Here is a 21,882-nt window from a genome sequence, read left to right as displayed (position 1 = left end):
AGCTAGACGTAGTCAGAAGAATTAGAAGAGAAGTAGTCAGGATCAGATATGCACTTAAGACAAACAGTTGAGAAATCATGGGAATACTACAAGACTGAGTTTTGTAGATCAAAAAGTCATGACAAGATAGAAAGAGAAAGGGCATTCAAATGCTACATTTATGTAGTGTAAATAGTATCTTAATACCAAGCAATAGAATCCAGCTTTTCTTTTTTTCCCCTCTTCTACATTTTTTCTTAGCCTCTTTTCAAATAAGCTTGCATTCAACCTGGAACACTTAGTAAGGAAATTCATTTATTTTACTTTTTCTTTTTTTTTTTTTTGTAGATGGCATCATGAGAGTTTTACTCCAGTTATCTAAAATTCGACCCTCTGACCACATCTTTAGAATTATGCAATGTAGCCATCATATAACTTTAACAGCTCCACATTTGAGCAATTCTTGGTTGGATATCATCAACTCCAGCTGCCTTTCAACATTTCAGGATCCTGATCAACCTTTTAAACCTCTGGCAATGATAAGCCTTAATATATTAATACTGAAGACTTTTTTTAATCAATGTTTCATTTAACAATCTTTCAAAGTGCTGTAATTTCTCCAGACATGCAGAATATATATATATATATATATATATATATATATATATATATCAGGGGTTATTGACACTTGATATAAATATCAGGTGTCAATATCAATAATGTTGATCGTGATCTATGGGTAGATCGCATAATGCTTTGGGGTCGATCGCAAATTTATTTTGTTTCCATTTTCAAAATAATATACAGATGAGTCCGAATACGATAAAGCAAATAAAAACATTAACCTATTTATCAAATAATAATCTATATTATGGGTCTATTTAAAATTTACGTTAATTAAAAACTTAAAATAAATATTTTTTGTACAATAATTCCAATTTATAATTAAATTATATTAAATTGAATTTTATTTCAAAAATTTCAATAGAAAAATTACAAATATTAGTTAAAAATATTTAAATTTCCTGCTATGAGACTTTTGTTGTGGAGTGTACTTGGAAATGTATGCGCCCTCATCGACACGCCCACTTTGGGTTCTTGTTCGCTTTGATGCACTGTACAAACATAACATGTGAAGCTTGATGTATAAACGATAGCAGTATTATAAACTCAGTTGTTTGTTTTGTGCTAGTGCTCTGCTACAAGTTTAAACTTTCAAGTTTAAAGTGTTTTAATATAATTTAAAATTGTACCATCATGACTACTAAAAAAAGCAAAGACATATCACTATCGCCAAGAGTGGGAACATGATTATTTCTTTATTATGATCAAAGACAAATGTTGTTTGATTTGCAATGGAAGTGTTTCTCTGCCAAAAAAAAAAAAGGGAACTTGGAACGACACTTTAAATCGGTGCACAGCAGCTATGAAACAGTGTATCCACATAACAGTGATTTATGAAAAGTCAAAATTCAAGAATTGAAGAAAAGTTTGTCATCACAGCAGTTATGTTTCATTAAAATAATATCGAACTCAGAGACAGCAACAACTGCATCGTTATGAGTGAGCCATATTCTTGCCAAATATACGAAACCCTTTAGTGATGGTGCAATTTTTAAAAAAGCATTTCTTGCAGCAGCTGAATCGTTGTTTTATAATTTTGAAAATAAATCAGAAATAGTTGCTGCTATCAACGAAATACAGTTGCAAAACAAGTAGAAGAAATAAATTCGGATCTAAAAGAGCAACTAATGCAGGATATTAAGGATTGACTCCAATTTTGAAAAAGGTAGATCGTAGGTATATCTGTATGAACAATGTAGATCTTATGCAAACAATAGTAGACACCTTTGACATATATATATATATATATATATATATATAGATAACCCTCGTATAACGCGGATGTTAGGTTCCATAGAAATGCTGCGTTATATAAATCGCGTTATACGAGACATAGATCACATAGAAAAAGTAGGGTTAGGTTCCAAAATCGTTTTTTTTTTTAAATTATATAAACACCAATGACATATCCAACAAACACAATATTTTTATTTAATTCAGATAATTCGTGTAAGTTAAGAAAACATAAACTATTACAAATACGTAATATAAAATTATAAAAATTACAAATTGTACATAAATTTCATTGCACATAATGCATAAATGTTTTAGACACAATAAAATAAAGCGCATATTTTAATCGTCATCACTGTCTTCAGAAATAACATTTCGTAGATGTTCTTTAAGTGGCCAGAGGTCGTCACCACTTGAAATCTCTTGGACATCATTTGTATAATTCTCATTGCATATTCGGCTGGTTTAGTCATCAAGAAGTCAGTAATAAGTGCTTTGCTTTCCACTATGTTGCAATTTTTTTATTAAGTTCATAATATGGCACTAAACAAATATCCAATTGTCTCATGAATTTTCCCAAGCACTCCATTGAGGAATCATTATCCGTAAAATAACTTCCTAACTTTCTTGCCAAGTCCAATCCTTTTGCTAATTTCTTTAAACTGAATTCTTTAACGGATTAATCACAATCAGAATCTTCAGCAGAACTTTCCCCACCATTTGGTTCGACCCAATCTATTAATTGTACCAGTTCCTCCTCATTTAAATCTGTTTCTCCATCAATTAATTCACCAATTTCGTTTTCAACCATATCGCAAAAGCCCTCTCCACCAAAAACGTGTGCGACGTTTATTATACGACGTAGCTCGGCATTCACTGGAGGTACGAAATTTTGTTCCATTACGGCTTCAGGCCATATTTTTTTCCAGCAAGCATTCAGCATAGAGGGTTGTAATTCCTTAATGGACAGAGAAATAATTTTTACACAATTCAACATTGAAAACTCTTTCCAAGGTTGAGGCAGTGTCGTGTTTGGATTAGATTCCATTTTTTCCAAAATTAATTGAAATGTTCGCCGAATATAACATGACTTAAATGTTGATATCATTCCTTGGTCGAGTGGTTGAATAAGTGAAGTAGTATTATGCGGCAAAAAAGTTATTTTAATATTCGGATGGCTTAAATTTGTTGGGTGGCCTGGTGCGATATCTAAAATTAGTAGAATTTTGAAGTCCATATTCTTTTTCTTCGTGTAGCTTTCTACATCGGGTACAAAACGCTTGAAAAAACAATTTTCAAACATGCTAGCTGTAACTCATGCCTTTTTGTTGGCCCGCCAATAAACAGGTAGGATGGACTTGTCGAGCCCTTTCATTGCACGAGGATTTGCAGATCGGTTAATAAACATTGATTTTGTCATGTAATCACCTGATGCATTATTACAAAACAGTAGAGTGTTTCTATCTTTGGAAACTTTGAATCCAGGAGCTGATCTTTCATTTTTCAAAATATAGGTGCGTTTTGGCATTTTTTCCCAATATAACCCGGATTCATCTGCATCGAACACATGGTCTGCAGTGTAACCACCTTCTTTAATGATTTTTAAAAGTTCTGCTGGATATTTCCGGGCAGCTTCAACATCTGCTAATGCTGATTCTCCCTGGATTTTAAGATTATACAAAGAAAACTGCTTTTTAAAGTTTTCGAAGCAACCCTTACTGGCAGAAAATCCATGCTGAGATTTCTTCTGAAGAATCTTGATCAAGTTCTTTTAAATGTTTATAAACTTTGAGAGTTTTTTGCTTAATAAGGTGTCCATCCAAAGGAATTTTCTTTTGAGTGCAATCTTCTATCCAAATCATTAGAGATTTCTCCATTTTTTTTATTAGAATATCGCGAACACGAGCAATGCGTTTTGCACTTACTGTTGACCCAGCAATAACACTTTCTCGGATTTTATGTTCATTTTGTTTGATTGTTCGAATTGTTGATTCATTTAAATTCAGAGGCCTTGTAACAACACCTGGTTTTTCTCCAATTTTCAACTGATCCAAGATTTTAATTTTTTCTTCGAGAGAAATGAATTTCCTCTTCAATGTTGGTTTGTTTCCTTTCATTACAGTTTTAGTGACCATTATAATAAAAATAAACTTTTACATTAAAAAAAAAAAGCATCGCATATGTATGTAACTCACCAGAAAATAAACTGCTCTGCTTGAGAATAACACACAATTTTAAATGGCTTTCCTGGCAGAAAACGAACAAATTTTCAACAATAAACACTGTATACAGTAAACCCTAAATGGCGAACCTATGGCACTCGTGCCAGAGGTGGCACATCTGAGAATTTTGCTGGCACGTCAACGATTTACAGGTGATATCCTTTTATATGCTTATAAATTATTTCGTTCGTTATTAGTTCGTTCAGTATCTACTTGGATACTGAACGAACGAGGATGGGCTGTCAATTTGGGATTTAGCTGACCAAATTGAATTCTTATTGGTTAAACCAAAATAAAAAATGTTGGTACGACATGACAACACTTCATGCCGGCTGGGACGTCGCCCGGTTAAACAAGGCCCCCGTTGTTTTTGCCAGGGAACCAGGGTGAACAGCGAAAAGTCAGCTACTGGAACAAATCTGAAAACAAAGCCCAACTCAACATCACTAGATTTAAAGATCGGTACTATCAACGTAAGAAGCCTGAATAGCAAAGAAATGGAGATAGCTGAGGAATTAGATAAGTACCAGATCGACATACAGGGTGTTCGGGATAAATTTGACAGTTTCGTAAGGAAAAAGAAAATCTTCTTTGTATCTATTAAATTTAATGAATTGACAAAAAAACATTACAGGCAGAGTTAATTACAATACTATCAACAAGATTTACTCAAAATAACCACCATTAGCATCGATCACAGCTTCAATTCTGCTTCGGAACCTCGAACAAGGTGATGCTACAGTCTCCCTGGGAAGGGCCGCAAAAACTGTTTTAATTTTATCCATTAACTGGGCTTTTGTATTACTGGAAGTGCGATTGGTGTCTTTTTCAACTGCGCCCCATACAAAATAATCCATGGGGTTAAGGTCTGGGGAATTTGGAGGCCAAACATTTGGACTGGTGAAGTCGTAGAAATTTTCAGACAACCATTTTTGACTTTTCCCAGAGGTGTGGCAAGGGGCCGAATCCTGCTGCCATACATACGGCCTACCATTGGCTACCCTTGTTATCCAGGGCTTGACTACAATTAGCAACTCCACGAACAAAGCCCGAATTCCAATGCCAGGGTTCTTCAACACCTGTTCCTGCAGATTTGCGAGGAATTCTGCTGTACGAACGCAATCAGATCGTCTGCTAGGGATCATTCTTCTTGCTACATCCTCGTAGTCACCATTGCAAGTCTCTAGTTCATGCCTGATTGTTTTTACTGTATTCAGGGAGCATTGGGCAGCAGTCGTAATATCCTTATTTTGATGGCGGGCACGAATCATCATGATACAAGTTATTCTCTTCCATGATTCAGGTGGGTTCCAGCTATCCATCCTTTCTGACATCTTGTATATGAATGAAGAAGGGTCCAAACTTTTAAATGAAGAGAAGTGTGTGTTAATACATGTAACTTACGGAAAAATATAATTAATTATAAATATGTCAAATTTATCCCGAACACCCTGTAATAGGGGTGACTGAAACAAAAAAGCCAAAAACTGGTGAGATCTTTCTGAGCAATAAATACAAAATGTTATATTCAGGCAATAACAATCAAGGGAAAGAAGGAGTGGCCATAGTATTAAACACAAAATATGAGGCTAATCTTCTTGAATGGCAGGCAGTCTCAAGTAGAGTAATGTGGGCAAATATGAGAATGGGGAACTGGACAACGAGACTTATTTGTGCCTATGGTCCCACAGAAGGTTCTACTAAGGTAGAAGTGGACGAATTTTTTGAGGCTTTAGAAAAAACAACTGACACAATGAAAAAGGAAAAATTGGTCCTTGTTGGGGATCTAAATAGCAGAGTAGGAAATGATTGTCAGACATACAAAAATATTTTCGGAAAATTTTGAGAAAAGAGCAAAGCTAATAATAATGGCAAATATCTGTTGGATTTCTGCTCAGCACATGGACTGGTTATTACTAACACCATGTTCCAACATAAAAATGTGCACAAATTCACATGGAGAGAAGAGGCAAGGAATAAGAAAGTCTCAATGACTAAGTTATTGTTAATAGTGATGTTTTCTCCCTGGTGCAGGACACCAGAGTGTACAGAGGATTTGAAATTGGAAGTGATCACTATTTAGTCTTGAGCAGGATAAAATTGAATTTCATATTGAAAAGAATAACATGTAAGAAAGTTTTAAAGCGAATAAAAGTTGAGTAGCTCTCAGATGTGAACTGTAGACAAAAATACACAAAGATTATTGAAGAAAAAATGAAAGAGTTTGAGAACAGGAATCAAACCTTGGAGATTCAGTGGCAAACTCTGAAGAAAACATTGATTGATTCTGCCAGAGAGGCATGTGGTGAGGTTGTCTGCAAGGATAAAAAAATCAGAACTCCCTGGTGGACACAGGAAGTTAAAGAGGCAGTGAAGGAAAAGAAGAAAGCATATCAGAAGAAAGCTTGTGCCCTTAGAGAATACAGAGACAAATGCAAGAATGCTAAATACTGTGTAAAACTAGATAAACAAAAGTGGACTTTCGCAAGAATATAGAAAATAAATATCAAGAAGGTGGCAAAATATTCTGGAGGTTGTTGAAGAAGCTTAGGAATGGAGGAAAGAGTGCTGTAAAAGGAGTTAGAGATGATAAAGGTGACATGAAAATGGGAGAAAAAGATATCCTTGAAGTATGGAGTAATTACTTTGAAAAACCATTAAATGAAACAAGCAGTGATGACAGCACAGTGGTAAAAAACACTGACCAGGCATGCAGGCAGGAATACATATCCATACTTGAAGTAGAAAAAGCCATCAAAGGCTTGAAATGTGGAAAGGCAGCTGGAGTAGATGATATTCGACCAGAAATGCTGAAGTATGGTGGTATAAAAATCTTACAGTAGCTGCACTGCATAGTTCAGAAAGCCTGGACAGAGGGACGAATTCCCGATGATTGGAGTAGAGCTCTCATAGTACCCATATATAAAAAGGGAAATAAAACTGAATGTGAGAATTACAGAGGTATTTCACTACTGTGTTCCTGGCAAGATCTATGCAAGTATACTTGAGAAACAGTTGAGAAGAATTGTGGAAGAAAAGCTTGGTGAAGAACAAGCTGGATTCAAGCTAAACAGAGGCTGTTAGGATCAGATCTTTACTTTACGACAAATAGTCGAGAAAGCATGGGGATATAACAAAGATCTGTATTTAAGTTTTGTCGATTTGGAAAAGGCATATGATATGGTGCCAAGAAAGACACTATTCAATACGCTGCAGTTATATGGTGTCAATGGGGCATTATATCAAGCAATACCTAGTCTTTATTTGAGTTGTAAGTCAGCAGTTAGAATTGAAGGAAGTACAGGAAGATGGTTTAATGTTAAATCTGGTGTGAGACAAGGATGTACATTATCCCCTCTGTTATTCATTATCTATATGGATCACTTTATGAAGGAAAGTGGTATTAAACATGATATCAAAATTGGAGATGTTAATGTCAGCTCTCTTTATGCAGATGATGTTATACTTCTAAATAAATCCACTACAAGTCTGCAAGATTCCCTGACTAAATTGAATAGCTGTTGTAATAGATATGGTATGAAGATCCGCAATAAAAAGACAAAGACAATGAAAATAGGCAGAATCATTGAAAATGTCAACTGTGTTGTGAATGGAGAACCTGTGGAACAAGTAAAACATTTCAGCTACTTAGGCACGATTTTTACTGAAGATGATAAATTAAATATAGAAATAGACAACAGAATCAGCAAAGCTGGTATGGTGGGAAGTCAACTGAATAAATTCATATGGAATAAGAGAGAAATTAGTCGGAACACTAAATTAGCTGTATACAAGACAGTGTTCAAACCAGTTTTAACTAATGGATCTGAGAGCTGGGTCAGAAGTAAAACACTTGACCAAAGACTAGAGACCACAGATATGAGAGTCCTGAGGAAGATTAGAGGCGTGAACAGATGGCATCAATGGCAATATCATATTAAAAATGAGGATATTAGGAAAGAACTTGACATTGTCAGTATCCAGGAATGTGTTAGCAGAGCTAATCTTAGGTGGTATAGTCACTTAAACAGAATGGGTGAAGAAAGATTAGCAAAACAAGTGTTCTCTGTCAGGTTGGCAGGAAAACGACCCAGAGGAAGACCAAGATATAGGTGGATTGATACGGTAAAAAGTGCCTTAGAAGATAGAAATATAAGATCTAATAATGTTGGAGTCTCGACAAGTAACAGAGTGATTTGAAGGAAAATTGTAGATAGGCAGTTAGTAATGATGTAATTTTTTTCATGTAGTACTGTCATATCCTGTACACCCCCTTGAGGGTACATGACAGGAATTTGATGATGATGATGATGATGATAAATTATTCAAGTTTTTTTTTTAATTTTTACAATACATACAAGCTGAATTTTGTTTTACACAAAACAGCCGCTATAAAGACGTGCATATGATTGGTGCGGTATTAACAAAAGATCGCGCAACCCAAAGACAAAAGCAACTGACAAATGTTGAGTTGAAATGCTAATTCTCTTCAATCGAATTCCATAACATAAGGGTTGAAACGTTTGTGTGAGTTGAGTCATTCACTATTAGTTTTATCACATTCACAACAGGGTGTCATTTATCGTTCCAATGGAACTTCTCATTACTGACTGGCTCAACTCACACAAACGTTTCAACCATTGGTTGAATTTTATGGCTTTTTGCTTGTGTTTTAGGTGGCAGGAGAACTCACACATTCATTATATGGTGTATTTCAATTCTTGGCAGTCTTATTTTAAGTTAGCCTTTGTGATCTGTCATAATGACATCGAGAATTTCAAATGTAATAAAAAAACACTTATTTCATAATTGAAAAATAGTTTTTAGTTAGATACTGTGTTTCGGTGCAACATATGATTTTGCTTAAGTCTATACAGCATAGTTTCTGTGAGAAGGGACATGTGATTTATTAGTTAGTGCTATTTTTATTCCATCTGTCTCTAATTACACTATTTGTTGAAAATGACACAGACTGCAAAGGCCTCTGTACAGTACCTTATTCAGTGATGCAATAAAACTATATGTTTTATTGCATCACTGAATCCATATGTTTCGGTGCAACATATGATTTTGCTTAAGTTTATACAGCATAGTTTCTGTGAGAGGGGACATGTGATTTATTAGTTAGCACCATTTTTATTCCATCTGTCTCTAATTGCACTATTTGTTGAGAATGACACAGACTGCAAAGGCCTCTGTACAGTACCTTAATCAGTGATGCAATAAAACTAAATTCGATACTTATAACTACTTGCGCGATACAAGCAGACACAAATTTAACGAAGATAAAATTTGATTTTTAAGTCCTGTGGTGAAAAATATGAAAAATAAAATTTTAAAAAATAAAGAGTTACTAGAAATTGTAGACCGCATTATATCGAAACTGCGTTGTATAAGTACCGCGTTATACGAGAGGGGTTACCTGTGTGTGTGTGTGTGTGTGTGTGTGTGTGTGTGTGTGTGTGTGTGTGTGTGTGTGTGTGTGTGTGTGTATCTTTGTCTTCAGTTTTATGTTACCTTTATTGTGATTCCTTTTACAGTACTCTTTCCTCCACTTATAAGCTTTTTCAGTAGTTTTCAGAACATTTTGCCACCTTCCTGATATTTATCTTACATATTTTTACAAAAGTTTATTGATAAAAAGTCTGTATTTTTTCCATGATTTGTTAATTTTCTTTTGCATATAGCTTAGCTTCTCACATTTTTTTCTATATTGTCTCAAGGAACAAGCTGATTTATTTGACAGGAACTTTTAAACTTGCTTTTCCTGACTGCTTCTTTAACTTCTTGAGTCCACTATGAAGTTTGATTCTTTCTATTCTTGCAAATAACTTCACACCATATGTCTCCCTGGCTGAATGAATTCATATTTTCTTCAGAGTTTATCACTTAGTCTCCAAAGTTTTGTTTTAAAACTGTGTCATTTATTTCTTGAATATCTCTGCAATAGTGACTTGAAGTAGCACTAGCTCACTAATTAAGAAGTAGATAGTCAATGTAAGGTGTTATAAAAAAAAAAGATGCGCTTAATCATTAAGAGACTATGTTTTTGTGTGTGTATTTTCACTAATAGTGGTTTTGAAGTTTGTGCTAGTGATTTTGACTTTTTTTTTTTTTTTTTGAATGATTTTGTGTGGTTGTTTCGAATGCATTTACTATCTCTGTCTTGTGTCTAACTGTGTTATATCTACGATGGTAGCTACCAGAGCTAATGCATCATTCCACAGCCAGCCACCATTCAAGGACTACCTTATCTGTAGAATAGTGAAGGATTTTACAGTGTGTGATGCATGTGGCACGTACACATCCCATTGATTAAAAAAATGGAGGTGAGGAACAAGAATGTGTGATTGAATGTAAACAGTGGGAAGCACTGGGTAACCTGAGTGTTACTAGCTTGAGTTCTAGCAGCAGCAGCAAAGATAGTGCAGTGCATTGGAAATAGATGAGGGCCACCTTATAAATATGAGTAACGTGCTGAGGGGAAGAGAACATGAAAGAAGTGTCTATGGATTTGACTTTGGCAGCTGTTGCAGGAGATGTTTTGATAATGATGATGACTGTGTGACTGAATGTTCAGTGAAAAGATGTGTGGAGAAACAGAAATAGAACTGTTGACAAAGAAAATGGAAAGCATGAAGACTGATTTAAGGATAGTGAATGAAGAGATTAAGAGAATAGAAGGTTAAATAGTGCAATGAGAATGAGAGTAAGTGTGAGACAAGGGCATGAGAGAGAGAGAGCATGCAAGGGAGACAAAAAGGCAAGAGAATGGAAGACAAGGAAAAAGAGGAAACTGGAGAAAGTCAAGAGAGAGTGAGAGCAAGGAACAGAGAGATGAGAAGAAGGAAAGTGGATGAGAAAACGAGAAAGAAAGAAGAAACAGAAAGGATCAGAGATGTCAGTGAGAGAAGAACAAACAAATCTGTAAGGAGTGATGTGAGATTTGATGATTCGAGGTATACAGAGTACAGTGTTAGAGAAATGCTTGCTGGGAGAATGAAAGAGAGTGTGGCAATGGTAATAAAGTGAGGTGAAAATGTGGACAAGATGACTGTGATGGTTGGTATGAACGATCTGAGAGACAGTGAAAATTGGGCAACAAGAGATATAAGATTGATGTTAGGGATTGTGCAGAAGAAATGTATGAAAAGGAAGACAGTGAGTGTGTTGCCTCAATATGATAATACAGAGTAGAGGAGAACAGCAGGGATAATGAAGGAGATTATAGTAAAAACATGTAGGAAGAGAGCTCTGAAATACGTGGATGCTTGAAGCACATTTGAGGACAGGATGAAGCTGAATGCAAGAGATGGATTACATCTGAATGCACATAGCCACAAACATTTGGAGAGAATGTTGTTTTATGGGCAAATGAGCATGTTAAAGGGCACTGAAACTAGAGTGTTGCAAGGGTGGAAGGCAGCAGCCATGGAAAAAGAGGAAAGCCATGGCCTTATGTGGTGATACTGGATGAGAAATGAGAGAATGTATACTATATTGCAGAGCTAAGTGAAAAGTTCATGGAGAGTAATAATAGCTATGTGAATACTGACAGTTCACTAGTTTTTCTGTATACAAATGACAGGAACATTAGAAATAAAGGGAATGAGTTTTGTGATATTGATCAACTCAGTCTCTCTAAAGAATACTGGTATTGGTGAAACCTGGTTGACTTAGGAGGCTGTCCTGACAGGAATAGAAACTCAAGGGCTTAGCTTATTTCACCAGGATACTGAAGATAAACAAGGTGATAGAGTGTCACTTAGGATAAAAGATAAACTGTGTCCTCTCAGGTTAGAAAATCTCAGGGAAAATGACACAGATGGTTTTGAGAGTTGATGTGAAGTAGTAGTGGATAGGAAAAGATAATTAGTGGAATGTTGCTATGGCCCAAGAAATATGGATGGTGATAAGCAGGCAAATTAGTTGAGCAAGTACAAAGCAGACGATAATTATCGCGACTTCAACTATAGCAACATAAACTGGGCAGAGGAAGCAGAATAGAATAATAAGAAAACTGAATTTTTTGGACTTTTTGAGGGACAACTGTCTTAGACAGCATGTGATGGAGGAAACACAGGAATCAGGAGTTTTGGACTTGGTCATAGCATGAAGGATCCGGCTATGACTGAGATGTCATACGTTCTCCCAGTGGTGAAAGTGACATGTAGTCCTGAATTGGAGGATGAATAGGCATGCAGAAGTATCAAAGCAGAAGAAATGGAACTAAAAAGCAGACAATTATATCAGGAACAAAAAGTTGGAACACTAAAGTGGATGAAGAATTTGAAAGAAGAAAATCAGAAGTATGTGGAAGATAAATCGTTGAGAGCAATAACAGATTGCATACCTAGAGTGATGAAGATAAGGTGATTTGGAGACAGTTGAAAGAAGGAATATAAGACTCAGGATGGGAAGATGACTAATATAGTAAGGAGAGCAAAATTAGAATACAAGAAGAAACTGGTCCTGCAATCCAAAGAAGTTTTTTGACTATGTGGCCAGCAAGAGGAAAAATGACTGTGGACGGGTTATCTTGCTAGATGGCAATATGAGTAATTGAGCTATTTTATAATCAATTCATTAGGATTGGAAGAGTAGACCTTATTCCTACAGGAATAAGGAGGGCTGAATGAAGAGGATACACTGCTTAAAAAGAAGTCAATGGATACCATAGTGTGAGAAATAAACAGCCATGGCATCCACCTTAATAAGATGTAGGACCTCCTTTGGCTATGATGACCACATCAATTTTATGGAGGAGTCTTTCCACAAGCGTACGATAGCAATCAATAAGAATTTTGGATCATTCTTCCTGTAGGCATGTAATGAGGTCCTGGACTGCTGTGGGGGCAGATGTCCCTTAACCTCACCTCCAGTTCATCCAACAGATGTTCAGTAGGATTGAGAACAGGGCTCTGTGGAGGCCAGTCAAGTGTGGTGACTGGCCTCCACAGAGCACAGTTACAAACTACACAGTTACAGCAGCAGGCTTGACATGGTGCATCGTCTTGCTGAAAGAGACAATGGTCAGTTACATAGAAATGCCACAAAGTCTGAGGCCAAATCAGGAAAAACAGGACCATACCATCACATTGCCACCTCCAAATTTTACAGTTGGGGTTACATGCTCTGATAAGAGACAGTCACCAGGAATCTGCCACACCAATCCATCTGCTCAGTAGAGGGTGTAGCATTATTCACCACTCCATAACACAGCTTTCCAAGCTTCCATTTTCCACTGTACATACTCTTTGTGCCACTGAAGATGATGCTTCATGTTAGTCTGGGTAATGTGGATCATGCATACCGTGGTCCTACCATTGAAACCCATGTTGAGAGATTCAGTTCTGAATATTTTTGTACAGATTCATGTTCCAGCCAATGCCTTGGAACTCTGCCTTCAACATGTTGGCCGAAGAATGATGGTTTTTACACATTATCCTTCATAGTGCCCTACAGTACAGTCACATTCAGTGAGTGTGGTGGGTTGTCCACTGCAGGTAACACTTGCAGTGTTACCTGCAGTGGACAACCCTGCACTTCCATCTCAGTATGGTATCAGTGATTGTGGAACTGGGATGGCCCTGGGATTTGTCAACAATTTGTTGAACAGACAGGCCTGCAACATAGCATTCTATCACAACACCTCTTTCAAACTCCATCAATTCCCTTCTTGCCAAGAGAATTTGAAAAAAGGAATATCAGTTTAATGCAGCTAAATATAGGGTTTTTAAATCAGGGATCAATAACGAGGGATGCTTCATACTAACTTGGTGGAGTTATACTAGAAGAAGTAACAGAAGGGAGGGATCTTGGGGTGACTGTAGATAGTAATTTGAAATTCAGAGGATATATTGCAAATGTTGTGGAGATAACCTAGAGAATTGCTGCAATATTGAGGAGGATGTTGACGAGCATAAAAAAAGGGATAGTGGTTCCATTGTATTAAGCTATGATCAGACTACATCTACATTAATGTGTTCAGATCGGGTCACCAGGATTTGAAGGAGATGAAATAACCTTGAATAGGGTGCAGAGGCAGATAAAATAATATCAGGCCTGTACAATGCTGGTTATAAGGACAGACTGACAGCATGCAAACTACAAAGTTTGGTGAATAGAAGTTGAAGAGAGATATAATCGAAGCATTACACTGTTGAAAATTATTTACCAGATTGACACTGGGGAGATTTTACATATGGTAGAAAGAAGGGAAAGAAACAAGAACAACAGGCCATTTTGGTGGCTGAAAGGAAGTAATAAGAGAGTAAGAAATAAATTTTTCGCATGAAGATAAGTTGATGCATTGAATGAACTGCCTGAGAAGGTGGTGAGAGTATACAAACAATGGATGAGTTTAAGGAGTGGAACATTAACTTTTTTGTCAAAGGTGGACCTCCCAAAATGAGTCTTATGACTTCATAGAGGTCAGGAATAATAATAACATTTATATATTTGAGTCACTGTGCTTAAGGGTCAAAGCTGTATAATTGAGAGGAGACCTCCATATAGCCTTTAAAGGAATGCTTCTGACCTAATGTCCAATCCTCACCTTCTTGTCGTGCACCTCGTTAGGTATTTACCTGGATACGGAATGAATGAGGATGGGCTGGTAATCTGTGATTTAGCTGACCAAAAACAAGTAAAATGATGATACAACATGACAGAATTTCATGCCAGAGAGACCCCCCCCCCCCTTCCATTGTTTTCAGAACCAGGGCGAACAGCGAAAAATCAACTACTGGAACAAATCCTGAAACACGCCTCAATTCAACATCACCAGAGTTCAAGATTAGTACCATCAATATAAGAAGATTGAATAGCAAAGAAATGGAACTAGCAGAAGAATTGGATAAGTACCAGATCGACATAATAGGGGTGATTGAAACAAAAAATACAAAAACTGGCAAGATCTTTCTAAGCAATAAATACAAAATGCTATATTCAGACAATAACAATCAGGGAAAAGGAGTAGCTATAGTATTCACCACTAAATACGAGGTTAATCTTTTTGAATGGCGGGCAATTTCAAGTAGAGTGATGTGAACAAATATCAGAATGGGGATCAAGACAATGAGACTTATTTGTGCCTATGGTCAGTCCCACAGAAGGTTGAGACCATGGAGGCTGTTGATAAAACTCAGAAATGGAGGAAAGAGTGTTGTAAAAGGAATTAGAGATGATAGCGACATGAAAACTGGAGAAAAGGATATCCTTGATGTATGGAGCAATTACTTCAAAAAATTGCTAAATGAAACAGAAAGTGACAGCACAGGTAAAAAACACTCAACAGGTATGCAATCAGGAATACATATCCATACTTGAAGTAGAAAAAGCCATCAAAAGCCTGAAATGTGGAAATGTCATCTACTGCAGGAGTAGATGATATTCGACCAGAAATGCTCAAGTATGGAGGTATAAAAGTCTTGCAGTGGCGGCACTGCATACTGCATAGTTCAGAAGGCCTGGACAGAGAGAGACGAATCCAGATTATTGGAGTAGAGCTCTCACAGTATTCATATACAAAAAGGAAAATAAAACTGAATATGAGAATTACAAAGATATTTCTTCCTACTGAGTATTCCTGATAAGATTTATGCAAGTATACTTGAGAAATGGTTGAGAAGGACATGGGAAGGAAATCTTGGTGAAGAACAAGCTGAATTCAGGCCAAATAGAGGCTGTCAGGATCAGATTTTCGCTTTACAACAAATAGTTGAGAAATCGTAGGAATATAACAACGATCTGTATTTAAGTCTGTAGACCTACAAAAGGCATATGACAAGGTGCAAATTGATAAGCTATTCAAAAATGCTACAGTTATATAGTGTCAATGGAGCATTATATCAAGCGATACTTAGTCTTCATTTTAGTCGTAAGTCAGCAGTTAGAATTGAAGGAAGTACAAGAAGATGGTTTGATGTTAAATCTGGTGTGAGACAAGGATGTACATTATCCCCTCTGTTATTCGTTATCTATATGGATTGCATTATGAAGGAAAGCAGTATTAAACCTGATGTCAAAATTGGAGATGCTAATCTCAACTTTTTAATTTAAGCAGATGATGTTATACTTTTAAATAAATCCAGTACAAGTCTGCGAGATTCCCTGACTACATTGAATAACTGTTGTAATAAATCTGGTATGAAAATCAGCAATAGCAAGACAAAGACAATGAAAATAGGAAGAAACATTGAAAATATCAAATGCACAGTGAGTGGAGAACCTATAGAACAAGTAAAACATTTCAGCTACTTAAGCACAATTTTTATTGAAGATGGTAAATTAAATATGGAAACAGACAACAGAATCAACAAAGCCAGTATGGTAGGAAGTGAACTGAATAAATTTATATCGAATAAGAGAGAAATTAGACAAAACACTAAATTAGCTATATACAAGACAATGTTCAAACCAATTTTAACTTATTGATCTGAGAGCTGGGTTAGAAATAAAAGACTAGAGACCACAGATAAGAGAGTCCTGGGAAAGATTAGCGGTGTGAACAGATGGCATCAATGGCAATATCATATTAAAAATGAGGATATTAGGAAAGAACTTAACATTGTTAGCATCCCAGGAATGTGTTAGCAGAGCTAATCTCAGGAGGTATGGTCATTTAAACAGAATGGGAGAGGAAAGATTAGCAAAACAGGTGTTCTCTGCCATTTTGGCAGGAAAAAGACACAGAGGAAGACCAAGATATAGGTGATTGATGCAATAAAAAAGGCCTTAGAAGATAGAAATTTAAGATCTGATAATGTTGGACAGATAACAGATTGATATGTAGGAAAATTGTTGATAGGAAGTTAGTAATGATGTAAGTTCTTCATGTAGTACTATCATAAAATCCTGTCCATCCCTTGAGGATACACGTCAGAATTTGATGATGATGATGATATATTTGAGTCTATGTTTATGTCTAAAAGCTGCTCAACTCTGATTCCTTCCAAAATCTTTTTTTACACATTTTCTTTTAAATATGATTATTCATCTTTATTTTATTCTGCTCAAAACTAAATGAAGACCAATTCCTTTGTCAAATCTCTTATATACGTGCGTCCTGAATGAACATGAAGATATCACTATCAGCAATAACATAGTCAATAAGGCTTGTCTTATTTCTTGTCTTATCTCACTGAATTTATGTATATGGCTCTGCTTATATTGAGTAAATTTTTTTTTTCAGCTTTTTCAATATTCATCCTGGTTTCTTGATGAAAATAGGAGTCTTGTTTAAACTGGTAATGCTCCACCAGCATATTTTCACATTGTGTTATAATTTTTTTTCAGTTTAATAAGCCAATACAGAATACAATTTGGTTGAATACTTCTCAAATGTTGAAACATTATGTTAGTGATTACTAGTCGGTATCCTGACTAGAAATCCAGCAGGTGCTTACCATTATTAGCTTTTCCTTTTTTTTCCCCAAACATTGCAATATGCCTGTGATTCATTTCCTACTCTGCTGTTTAAATCTCCAACAGGAGCCAACTTTTTCTTCTTATGTCCATTGCCTACTCTAATGATATGAAAAATTCCTCTATCACTTCCTTAGTAGAGGTTTCAGTGGGACACAGACATTCCAGTGTTCTGCCATTCTCCATGTTGAAATCTGTCCACATTGATGTACTTGAAACTTCCTGCCAATAAAGAAGTTTATCTTTGTGTTTATTTTTGAAATAGCTACTCCTTACTTTCCCTGATCATTACTGCCTGGATGTAACACATCATATTTATTATTTAGCAGAATCTCACCTGTTTTCGTCTTCGTGTCTTGGTAACATCATTTATGAATGTGAGTGTTCATAATTAATGAACATTATTTAGTTCCAACCCATAAACAACCTCCGATTGTATAAACCTAATTAATGCTATGATAAATTAAGTAATCCTATTTACATAGTATGCTATGTCTATTAACTGCACACATTTTCTGGTTGGTTTGTCTTGCAAGATGACTTTAAAAGGAAAAATCTTGCCAGCTGTGCATGAGACTGGCTAACTTCAAATCCACATCTATCTGCCAACCAAAAGGCATTATCATAATCAACAGCCATGGAGGCTCAAATTTTTACAATGATATAAGAAATTTCTTCGTCGTCATCGTTGTCTGAGCAATTCAGGCATAGGCTTTTTATGTCCTGTTCCTGCTCTGCAGATGAAGTTGATCTTTCCACCTTAATCTTGGACATCTGCAGTCTCTTCTTCCTGTAGGTTTATATTTATGTGCTAATTTGGGGTTCCTATTGTTATTCATCTTTTCTGTGTGGTGTAGCCAATTTTGCTGATATTCTTCTATTTCTTTTTCCTATTTCCTTTACCTGAAGGGCTCACTTTAGTGAGTACAGGAGCAGCAAACCCGAGGCACCTGATGCTGGACTGTGCCTTACTTTGTGTAACATACATCTGTATATTATCTGTAGACTAGTCCCTACTCTTCTTTCTTTCTTGTTGTTCCCTCTTGCTCCTTCCCCCTCCCAACACTAATAGAGCAGTCGAGGTCTAGCGGTGAATCTTTCCTATTATACTATGTTTTTCCATCTCACACAGAGGGAGTCTGCTTTCCCTCCCAAAAGGCAGGTTTGCAGGCCTTGAGGTGGCAGCCCCACCACCGAACTCATCCTGCGAAAGGTTGGTAGCCTATCCAGGGGAAAATTTACAATTACCTGCAAAGCTCTGAAGAAGAAATTTCTTAACTGGAAATATTTTAATATAGTTATATACAATAAACCCAAAGTATGAATGATAAATATGAAGAAAAAAAAGTCACTGTGCTTATCCCTCTTCTCATTCAGTTAAACATGAAATATTTTTATAATCTTAAAAGAGGATGATAATTTTTTTCATACCTATGTTGCCAAGCATGATAATTTTTTGCATCCATACCAAGTACAAATTCAGTAAACTGCTTTTCTCGACTAGCATCCTGCAACCAATTTACTAAAACCTGTCTGTGGTGCCTAGAATGTAATTTAGCATTAGTAATGAATAAACTTATATATATATAATTTTTTTTTAAAATGATATACATATTATCATCAGTTTTTACTTATTCAGCTGTAATAGACAATTGGACCTGTCACATCCAAATAAACTAGATTTTGTATATCAATGTTTCGCTAGAATAAAGTAGTCAATAATTTTTCAGTCTGCTACAACTGTTGAAGAAGAAAACAGCCCCAATGCACATGCTTGTAGGGCAAGTTTGTTTGTTCATTGGTGAAAAAAATTTGATGCTGAGGGAGGGGGGGGAGGAAACTCTGCTTTCTTCATCTAAGATTGGTTAATTTAAACCTACTGAAAAAGGTATCCAGAAAGAAATTTAAAAAAACTGAGCATTTGAAATCAAACACTTAAGGAAAATAAATAAGACAAAACATATAACAAATTAACAAATAAGAAATCACTTAAACTACAGAGATGACATCATGGAGCAGATCAATAAACAACAGCTCAGATGGTTTGGACATCTCCAAAGAATGCCTTCTGCTAGAATACCGAATCTTGTGTTGAATGGATAGGTAAAAGGAAGCAGACCAAGAGGGAGCCCAAGATGAACATGGCTCCAGTTGCTAAGGGATAAATCACAATTACTCAGCTACAGAATAATGACCAAGTTATCAAGAGACAGAGCTAGATGGAGAAGATTCTTATATAGAGGTCTAGACACGTAAAGTTCATAATGCAAGAAGTATTTGAAATAAGGGGAATTAAACTGTTGCATTGGGTGAGTTTATTTGCCCCAAAAGGGAGCCCAAGATGAACATGGCTCCAGTTGCTAAGGGATAAATCACAATTACTCAGCTACAGAATAATGACCAAGTTATCAAGAGACAGAGCTAGATGGAGAAGATTCTTATATAGAGGTCTAGACACGTAAAGTTCATAATGCAAGAAGTATTTGAAATAAGGGGAATTAAACTGTTGCATTGGGTGAGTTTATTTGCCCCAAAATTGTTAGTATAAGCAAGCTATAGTTAGATGAGGATGACATCCTAAAAAGAATAGAAATGGACAGATATGATATTTTTCCTGAAATAGGGAAGAAAGGGAGGAGGAGGAGGAGGAGGAGGAGGAGTGCCATTAATGGTAACAGATGAGTTGTGCCCATCTAAGATGAATTTGCAAGGGGCAAATAGCAGCATTGGTTTTGAGGCTATATGGTGTGAGGTAGAAGTGAACAGGATGAAACATTTAGTTGGGTATTGCCAGGGATGGCTCATGCATAGGCACTGCGGAACTGCAGCACCACCAATTTTTCTCGATATATAAATACATTGATTAATTTATTTATATTTGCTTTTAATATTTAATTTTATCATCAACAATCCTATACAATTCTCTTATTTTATATAAAAAATAATAAAAATCCATCTTGTAGCACTTAGGAGGGCGAAGGAAGGTGGCAGCACTATGTTTACCACAGTGTCATATTGCTATGTGTGCAAGCATATGCACGTCATAGTGAGATGCGAGCTATTAACGTAATGCAGCACTGTCCATCGCACAGTTCCACTGTTGTTTATATGCAGTTTGTACCAGTAGTAGGGTGTTCATAGTGCTTATCGTTTTTACTCCGTCTCATTAAATATTTGGACATTTCAATTAAAGGATTTAAATGCAATGTACAAAAATTATAAATCCATTCCTTTAATTACAATTAAAGGAATGGATTTTATTTTTAAGTAATTTTGAATTATACTAAACTGTATAATTTTATCAATAATAAACAATATTTTTTCATGAAACAAAACAAGAAGAATATATTTTATTTTAAAATATCAAAATTATGGTAAAAAAAAAAAAATTTTTTTTTTCATGTTTAATTTTTTTTTTTTACCATAATTTTGATATTTTATCCAAACATGTATAGACTGTACTTACAGCGTGTATATATATGTCAAAAGTTGCAACACCCCCATGATTTCAAGCCACGCTGCCACTGGGTATTGCTATAGACCTGGTAATGTGAAGAGCAGTGAGAAGGATATGTATAGGCAAATTAACCTGGTTAGCAAGAAATTAGTGATCATTATTGTATTTGATCATTTCATCAGATGATGTCACTATAAATGGGATGTCAAATCTCCCACCAGTTCATGAGAATGACCATGAGTTAATCACTTGGAGGTTGGCCAGCCACATGACTGGAAAGGGGACAAAACTGCTCCACTTCATAAGGAAAATGATAACACTAAGGCTTTGAATTACAAACCAGGCTGTGTGTGTGTCCGAAGTGGTGGTGGTTAAAGTGCTAGAGAGGTTAGTTAGGACCAAGATTCAGAAATGGTTTGATGGTCAGCATGGATTTGTTAAAGGAAGATTGTTTTAGCAATCTGTTTACTTATTATAACAGGGCAACAAATTCCTTGGATAAGGATGATGCATACAAAGTGGTATATTTAGATTTCATAAAGGCTTTTGATAAATTGACACATGACAAGCAGATAATTAAATTGGAATGGATGGGTCTAGATAGTAGATTAGTGCACTGGAGTGGAGATTGGCTGTCTGATAGGTATCAATAAGTTGTCTATGGAAGAGCAATATCCCAAAAGAGAAAAGTCACTGTTGTATACCCCAAGAGTCTGTTTTTGGACTGTTGCTGTTCAGCTTGTATGTTAATGATATTGGGAGAGGTCTGAATGGTGATATGTAATTGTTTGCAGATGATGCAAAGTTGGGGAGAGTTATGAGAAGTAGAGTAAATGCTGTACTTTCCAAGAGAACTTGAATGCACTGGCTGAATGGGCAGGTGAGTGGGGGTATCAGATCAATGTTGCAAAGTGTGCAGTTTAGAAATTTGGAAACCAA

General features: G+C 36.0%; 1 protein-coding gene across 1 annotated transcript in view; it reads right to left on the bottom strand.

The window, feature by feature from the left end:
* Fnta (farnesyl transferase alpha) overlaps window positions 1-21,882 on the bottom strand; it is a 155,918-nt gene that overhangs the window by 66,447 nt on the left and 67,589 nt on the right. Inside the window, exon 4 of the mRNA XM_090391738.1 lies at window positions 18,918-19,028. Within this exon, the coding sequence (XP_090247864.1) occupies window positions 18,918-19,028 (111 nt within the window). The remainder of the gene's footprint in view (window positions 1-18,917; window positions 19,029-21,882) is intronic.

This window comes from Typopeltis vanoorti, chromosome 4 (genome assembly GCF_054136105.1).
Source record: "Typopeltis vanoorti isolate ZY-2024b chromosome 4, IOZ_Tvanoo_1.0, whole genome shotgun sequence".
NCBI lineage: Eukaryota > Metazoa > Arthropoda > Arachnida > Uropygi > Thelyphonidae > Typopeltis > Typopeltis vanoorti.
Note: the sequence above shows the minus strand (reverse complement) of the source record. Positions and strands in the feature narration are given on the sequence as shown.